General features: G+C 32.2%; 1 protein-coding gene across 1 annotated transcript; it reads left to right on the forward strand.

The window, feature by feature from the left end:
• Positions 1–918: 918 nt before the first annotated feature.
• On the forward strand, positions 919–4,147 carry LOC105116837 (50S ribosomal protein L3-2, chloroplastic-like). The gene is made up of 5 exons (XM_011014324.1): positions 919–1,463; positions 1,553–1,762; positions 2,269–2,373; positions 2,893–3,006; positions 3,603–4,147. Exons 1-5 carry the CDS (start codon positions 1,113–1,115, stop codon positions 3,768–3,770), a joined length of 948 nt encoding a protein of 315 aa, XP_011012626.1. The 5' UTR covers positions 919–1,112; the 3' UTR covers positions 3,771–4,147.
• Positions 4,148–7,982: the final 3,835 nt, after the last annotated feature.

A 7,982-nucleotide genomic window follows, 5' to 3' on the forward strand; every position in this document is an offset into this window, starting at 1 on the left:
AAAATAAATATTCAAAACAAAATATATATATAGCAATCAAAAGTTTGAGGATCCAATTTGATATAATCAGCAAATAATAACATTTCTAAACTTTTCACAACTTCCAGAAAGTGTTTTCCTCTCAAATTTTTCAGGAAAACACTTTCCTAAAAATCAAGCCAAATTTTTCTTTGACTGGAAAGTGTTTTTCGTTTACCAACTTTCCTAACAACAAATAAACACAAGAAAGTTTGGAAAGTAATTTTCCAGAAACCACTTTCTGAAAAACAAACACAAGAAAGTTTGGAAAGTGTTTTCCCGGAAACCACTTTCCGGAAAACAAACACAGCTAAAGGAAAATACTTTCCTGAAAACCAAGCCAATTTTTTTTTAACTAAAAAATATTTTTGTTGACCAGAAAGTATTTTCCGTTGATCGGAAAGTGTTTTTCGTTGACTGAAAAGTGTTTTTTGTTGACTGGAAAGTGTTTTTCGTGGACCAACTTTTCTAATGATAAACAAACACAGGAAAATTTGGAATTTTCGGAGAAACAAACATGGCCTTATTCACATTCTTTTTTCTTCGAGCAAGAAATATGTTAACTTAACATCAAGAAGTTTCTTGTAGCAGATTTCTTATTGTAAATTATAACTTGATTCAAAATCTAATCATGGATTAACTTAAAACATTATCATTTCAAGAAAAATTGAAATGTGATCGCTATGAAATCTTTTTTTTAATTGTCAAACATTCAGGTTTTTCAATTTCTCACCAACTTAATTCACCAATTTAATCGGGACAGCCCTTCTACTTGGTTTCACATAAAATTCAGCCCGGTTCAAGTCTTAGGATTGACAGGTCATTGGACCGGATGGCGTTGAATACCACTGGTGCAAAGGGGCTGAAAAATTGTCAATAAAAGCTTTTGGGGTGCCGTTTTAGCTATACTATACGGTGCCGTTTTACCATCTCCTTCCCGACCCTAGAACCCTAACTTCCATACCCTCCCCAGTTTTCACTTCGCATGATGCTTCTAAGAAAAAAACAGTCAGTCTTCTCCCTCCCTCCGTCTATTGAAAAATAGTTTGATCTCTTTATAAATAAATAAATACTAGAGCTAAAAACAGTAAATAATGTTGGCCTTATCGAGAGGCCTCATTTCTCGTCTCCATGGGATACTGTCAGCCAATTCAAGAACACCTCCAACAGCAACAACAAAGTTCTACCTCTTAAGATGTTTCAGCGCTGATGCTCTGATCGATGGGTCCCAGGTTGAGTGCCATCAACAAAGCCGGATCATTGAAGCAAAACCGGGTGTAATGACCCCGAATTCAAAGCGAACCGGAGTGATTGCGGTCAAATGTGGAATGACTGCTCTTTGGGATAAATGGGGTGCTAGGATTCCTATTACTGTCTTATGGGTCGATGATAATATTGTCTCTCAAGTTAAAACTGTTGAAAAAGAAGGCTTCTTTGCTTTGCAGGTACTATCATTTGCGTAAAGTTTCTTTCTTTCTTTTTTATCTTTTTGTTGTTAATTTGGCCTCGCTATTGTGATCCTACTGTGTGTTAGGTTGGTTGCGGGCAGAAGAAAGAGAAGCATTTGACGAAGCCGGAAGTGGGTCATTTTAGAGCTCAAGGTGTCCCCATGAAGAGGAAATTAAGGGAGTTTCCTGTTACTGAAAATGCTCTTCTTCCTGTTGGTACTTGCATTGGTGTTCGACATTTTGTTCCTGGTCAATTTGTTGATGTCGCTGGAATCACTATGGGTAAAGGTTTTCAGGTCTATTTTTATTTCTCCTTTAGTCATCTTCCTTTTGCTTTCATTTTAGCCTATACGTTTTCCCTTTCCTTCTTAGTGTGTTCTTGTTGCACCTGATTAAGCTTGAAAATGAGTTTACTAGAATCAGGAAGTTTGAATGAGATTACCCAACATTTTTCTTTGTAGTAGGGTATCACTTGATTAACATAATTTAACTATCTAACTGTATTGAAAATTTTACAAGGTCGTTGAGGACTTTTCTTACCTTGTTATTTGTGCATTGCTATTATCTCAATGACAGCCAGTTTGCTTTGTTCAATGGCATTATAATGAGTAGTTCATCGGTTTCTTAGGTCCAAAGCTTATGCTTGTGATTATGTCTGCGAAAGCATGTACACGTTGTTACAAGAAAAATCCCTTACAAGTTCCAGGAATTCTCTTGTTTAAAATTCTTGTTAATTCAGAGTGAGAAGAAAAGGTTTAGGATTTATTTGTCTTGGATATTTGTTGTTTTGTTTTCTATATAGGGTGGTATGAAAAGGCATGGATTTAAAGGAGGGCCAGCAAGTCACGGTGCATCCTTATCGCATCGAAGCATTGGTTCTACTGGTCAGAGGGATGCTCCTGGGAAGGTGTGTGTCTCTTTCTTCGGGTGAACTAAAGAGTGATTTGTCTGACCTGTCATTATTTTAGACTCATAAAGCTAGGTAATGGGCCAAGATCCTCTGCTAGGACCTTTGGAAGTGACACTGACATGAATTCTGCATTGAGTTGTGGCTGGAACCTTCCCGCCTGTGGAATATAATATATTGATTCTCACCATGACTATTGTACAATTTTTTTGTCAGCATTTGTTTCTTACTCCTTTAAGAAGATAGAGATCAGTGACATAGCTCAAATCAACTGAGTGGAAATTCTAAACTAGCTGGGTTAGCTACTGAATTCTCTTCCTCCATGCTGTCCTGCCTAAAGCCATGTCCTTTGAGATTGGCTTGGTCAATCTCACTTCCTTATTTTGATGATAAAAGTTACATAATCTGTTCAAGGATATCCCATTATTAAGGTCTCGTTGATTATAGCACCACATATTTTTGTTGTATGTTGCTCCACTTCGTCTGTAGTGGTGATGATCTCTTGTCTCTTCTTGACAGGTATTTAAAGGCAAAAAGATGCCTGGGCGCATGGGTGGAGTTCAGAGAACGGTTAAAAATGTTTGGGTCTACAAAATAGATCCTGCAAGGAACCTGATGTGGGTGAAAGGCCAAGTATGGTTCTCAAACCAAATTTATCGTTTCATTAAAAAAAGAAATGAAATTTGAATAGAAGGTTAAGGAGGTTATACCATGCCTGCTGAAAATATTTGCTTTCTTGTGGTCTAAGTGCAATTTTTTTTGTATCACATGTGTCTTGTATCTAGGATGCCAGTTGAAGTTTTGTTGAAGTAATGGTGAATAATGTTGAAGCATTCTGTAAAGCATGTAAAAGCAAGTTCATGTTTGGTGAAACAAGGATGGAGTCCACTGTCATGGTTTAAGTTTTCTCGTTGTTTAAGATGGGTGTCTAGGATAATTGGGTCTACGTGCAATTGCATTTATGAGTTATTACCCATCCCAATTTTTTTGTTCTGCAATGCTAATCACATCTTCTATAATGGAGCAAAGAAAATTTATGAAACTTCAGCACTGAAAATTAGAAGCATCCAATTCTTTTGGTCCTTGTCTTTATATCTCCCTCTTTTATCTTCCCCTTTTGTCTTGATGGATCTTAGTTGAGTCATATGCTTCCACCGCAATAAACCAAGCTTTCCAATCCTTCGTCTCTCATCTGAAACAATCTTAACAAAGACTTTAATTATTTTCAGGTCCCTGGAGCTGAAGGGAACTTTGTGTTCATAAAAGATTCTGTTTACAAGAAACCTGATATTCAGATGCTTCCATTCCCAACTTACTTTGGTGCAGAAGATGATGATAATGCAGAACCTCTAGTTGCTGATCTTGGAGAAGTGGATCCGTTTATGGTTGCAGATTAGTTGATTGTTACAAAAGCAGGCTTTATTGCCTTGCAGTCACCTTTTCGGCGAAAATGCATACTTATGGTGGACTTACACTCTTAGCAATCAAATGAGGCTATTAAACAGTTTTTTTTGGTCAAAGGACTGGAGGTGAAGGGATTGTAATTTTGTCATTGAGTTCATTTGACATATTGGATTTTGAAATCGGTTGAACACCTTTTTTTCTCTTCCGGTACATGGGAAAGGTTTCCTCAAATAAATATAGGAACTTGTGGATGCCTAGCATGTGACTTAGCATGTGTTGTAAAATTGTTGCTGTCACTGTTCGAAGCTGATGCATTTACAATTATGTTAAACTTGTTGGTTGATTCAATGTTATTATTATGCATATGCTGTATGCGATCATCACTGGTACCTGTTGAAATAGAATGTTGGGGGTAAATATTTTGACCCAAAAAAAGAAGTTAAGAGTAGCTTTTTTCTCGTGTTTATTGCCATCATTTTACCATCAATCTCCACATTAATTTACCTTGATGATGATGATGATGATACATGATTAGATGATGTTATTTATTGGGATTATATTTCTTATTAATATTAAGGTTGTAGATCTGGTGTACAAGACACCAGCTATCAAGTGGTTGATGTAAGCTTAAACGTGCATAAGCACAGCAGGTGGAGTGTTTGTACTTAAATGTGCATAAGCTCAGCAGGAAAGTTTTCTTTTCATCACATACATAAAAGATATCCAGATGATATAAATATTGGAAATTATAAATATTGAAAATTTAAGTTTATTTTTCAAATTTATAATTTATTAAATTCTTGATCTAGATTAGAAATAAAATTAATTAATTCAATTTAATTTTAAAACAAAATTCTCTTAAAAAAAATTAAATTTAACAAAGAAAAAAAAACTAAAAAAAAAAGCGAGACCTAAGAGAATGGTAAAAAATTGAAAAAAATACTTTTTTTTGAAAAACAATTATAGAAATTGTGTCCATGTCAACTTTATAAATAAGAGTTAATCTTTTAAACTTGTAAATTGTTAAATTTTAGACTTGGACTTGACTAAAAAATTGATGAAATTACAAAAAAAAAACAATTGCAAAAGTCATCTAAAAAATAGCAATAAAAAGAATAGGAACCAAAATGATATTTGAAAATATCTATTGGGGAGAAATTAAAAAAAATCTTAAGTGAATAAATTATTCTTAAATAGTTATGTGACTTGTGTTCCTCTACGGATCATATATTTTTATTCTTCATCAGAAATTATCTATGTATGTTTTTTTAATGCATTTTGGTAGCTCAAAATATATAACAAATCAAAAGTTTATGCATACATCTAATCAAATAAACTAAGAATTATGTGCATTAATAAATCAATAAAAAAAATCATTCATAACATCTAAAAATAAAACTTGAAAAATCGAGAGAAAAATATAAATTAAGATATTAAATCTTGAAAAATAAAACATTAAATTGATTAAATCAAATTAAAAAAAATATAATGCTACACATATTAAGAATATCATCTAAAAGTAAATATTTGTTATTTTCAAAAACATGGTTTATCTATATAAATTATAAAAACACAACCATAGATAAACCCAAAAACCACTTTGAAAATTAAACACATAATAAAAAAATTAATTTTAAAAGATGCTATTGAACAAAATAAAAGAGAGGTTCTGTCTTTTTTTTTTTTTTAACTTTTAGATTTTTAACCAGTTACACCACTTTATTTATTTTTAATTGCATTATTTAAAATTATATTTTCATGGCAACCATAGTTATCAAATCTGACATAGGGGTTGACTTAGCCACAAGGCTGGGTCTCAGGTTACACGGGTTGACTCGGGTTAACCAGGAAAAAGAACTAAAAAATTTAAACCAAAAGTTTTATTTCAAAAGATTTCTTTATCCTATATTGAAAAGATAATATCTTATTCTTTTAAGTTAAAGTATTTAAATCAAAACGTTTATTATCCCATATTGAAAAAACATAATATTTTTCTTGTAAACATAGAATATATATAGATTAAAGGGTTTCAAATCTCACATTGCAAAAATAAAACATTTTTCTAGTATTTATATAGTGAACTTTGAAATGAGTTAGTAACTAATTGAAAAATATATATAAAAAATGAGTCTCTGGGTAGAAGAAAAAACATATTTGAAAAAAAAAGGTCTCTATCAGGTTCTTATCAGATCACCCAAGTTCCGGGTTGACTCGGTAAGTCGACCTGTTTACTCTAGGCCAATTGCAGGCCTAGATTTTGAATGAAATAGACCTGGCTAACAGTATTAGATCCTAGTAGCAGAAGGATCCAACTCTACTGAAAACAGGACCCAATAGTTTTTAGCATATTTTTTAACTAAAAAATAGTAAAGACAACGCTCTCATGGTGCTACAGTGTCGTATACAGTGCAAACACTATGTCTACAATGTAGTCTACAATGCAATGAGTCTATGTTCATAGTATATGCATAATGTTTTTCCCATGCTTTTAAAGTATCATATAATAAAAAATTGTAATAAAAAGAATAGCGATGAAATTAAAAAAAAAACACCTTAATTCCATAAAAAAATTTAAATTTTTAAAATTTAAAATTATAATGAAGAGAATACAGATGAAATCTTAAGTATAACAAACAGTAGGGGTTAATTTGAAAATTTTTCAAGGCCATCAAGAAAACCAAGTAGGAGAGCGAGGGAAAAAAAAAACAAAAGGCTATAGGTGCCATTCCAACCTCCATCAAGTTAGACGCGCCACTTATTCATGAAGAGAATGCTAAGATGCTTAACCATCCCAGACCCAAGATAACCCTACTGATTACTAACTTAACCATCCCAGACCCAAGATAACCCTGCTGATTAGTAATTAAAGGTGTATTTTTATCAAGGTTTTATATCATTATTTTGCACTTGAAATATCAATAACTCTTTAACTAAAACATGTTTTATAATAACAAGTTTAATACTATAAGATACCTTTAATTTATGGTAAATATGCATCTTAAATGCAGGACTATCACATAAATAAAAGGATTGATTGATGAGTTTAACTACTGAAATTGATAAGACAAAAAGAGGGTTAAGTTTTGAAAAGAGATACCAGTTCAGTCCAAAGTGGAACACTATTCAATCACTGAGTCATATCTAGAGCTATAGATCTTGAATTTCAATTTGGTTTATATGGCTAGTGATTAGTACTTAAAAGTGCATTTTTATTAAGGTTTTATATCATCATTTTACACTTGAAGTATCAATAAGTCCTTAACTAAAGCATGTTTTATAATATCATGTCTAATACTATAAGATACCTTTAATTTATAGTAAATGTTTATCTTAAATTCAGGTCTATCATATAAATGAAAGGATTAATTGATGAGTTTAACTACTGAAATTGAGAAGACAAAAAGAGGGCTAAACTTAGAAAAGAGATACTAGTTCAGTCCAAACTGGAATACTGTTAAGTCATTGGGTCATAACTAGAGCTATAGAACTTGGATTTAGGTCTGCTATATATGGATGGACAAATAAGATATAGGCGTAAAACTTTCATGGAGTCCAAGATTCAAAAAGGTCATTTTCAAGTCCAATTCTTAGCAATAACGGAAAAGTCAGAATATGTCTTGCAACCCAGATACTATTCAATGTTCAGCCCATATCTCGAGTTTTAGAAGTTCAAATGACCTTGATTTTTTTTTTTAGAAAGTTGAGACAATTTCCTAGAACTTTCATGTTCAAGTCTGTCCAAATTCTGATGTTAGCAATGACATTTTGTTCAAACAAGAAGATAAGGATTGTCACCAAGTCAAGATGTGGCTACCCACTCAATAGTTAGTTAACAAATCAATAGTTTCTAATTTCGGCCTATATAAGGAGGCATTTGCCATGCATTTAGGCATCTTGGTTTTCAGACCAAGATCATGTTGTTGCTCTCTTTCTTTATATTTTTGTAATACTTAAGTTTTGCTTTCATTAATCTCTTGTTCATGTTGTTCATTTTCTTTCCTTTACTTAATTAACTTTTATCTTATTTATATTCTTATCTTATTTATTTATGTTTCTCTTCTTCATTATGCTTAGTTAAGTTTATTATGTCAAGGTGAAAAAGTTACACTAATGGTGTAAGAATAAGTATAGTATAAACTCAACATGAACTTTAATGTTTGATATTAACATGTTTTGTATTTGTTATCTTATTCACTTTTAATACT

Source organism: Populus euphratica, unplaced genomic scaffold (genome assembly GCF_000495115.2).
Source record: "Populus euphratica unplaced genomic scaffold, PopEup_1.0 scaffold1070.1, whole genome shotgun sequence".
Taxonomy (NCBI): domain Eukaryota; kingdom Viridiplantae; phylum Streptophyta; class Magnoliopsida; order Malpighiales; family Salicaceae; genus Populus; species Populus euphratica.

Bases quoted from the DNA above. Each gene is read 5' to 3' on its own strand.
- LOC105116837 (XM_011014324.1), top strand. From the start codon at position 1,113: ATGTTGGCCTTATCGAGAGGCCTCATTTCTCGTCTCCATGGGATACTG. The intron at 2,374-2,892 runs GTGTGTGTCTCT...TCTTCTTGACAG, and splicing joins AGAGGGATGCTCCTGGGAAG to GTATTTAAAGGCAAAAAGAT. The intron at 3,007-3,602 runs GTATGGTTCTCA...AATTATTTTCAG, and splicing joins TGATGTGGGTGAAAGGCCAA to GTCCCTGGAGCTGAAGGGAA.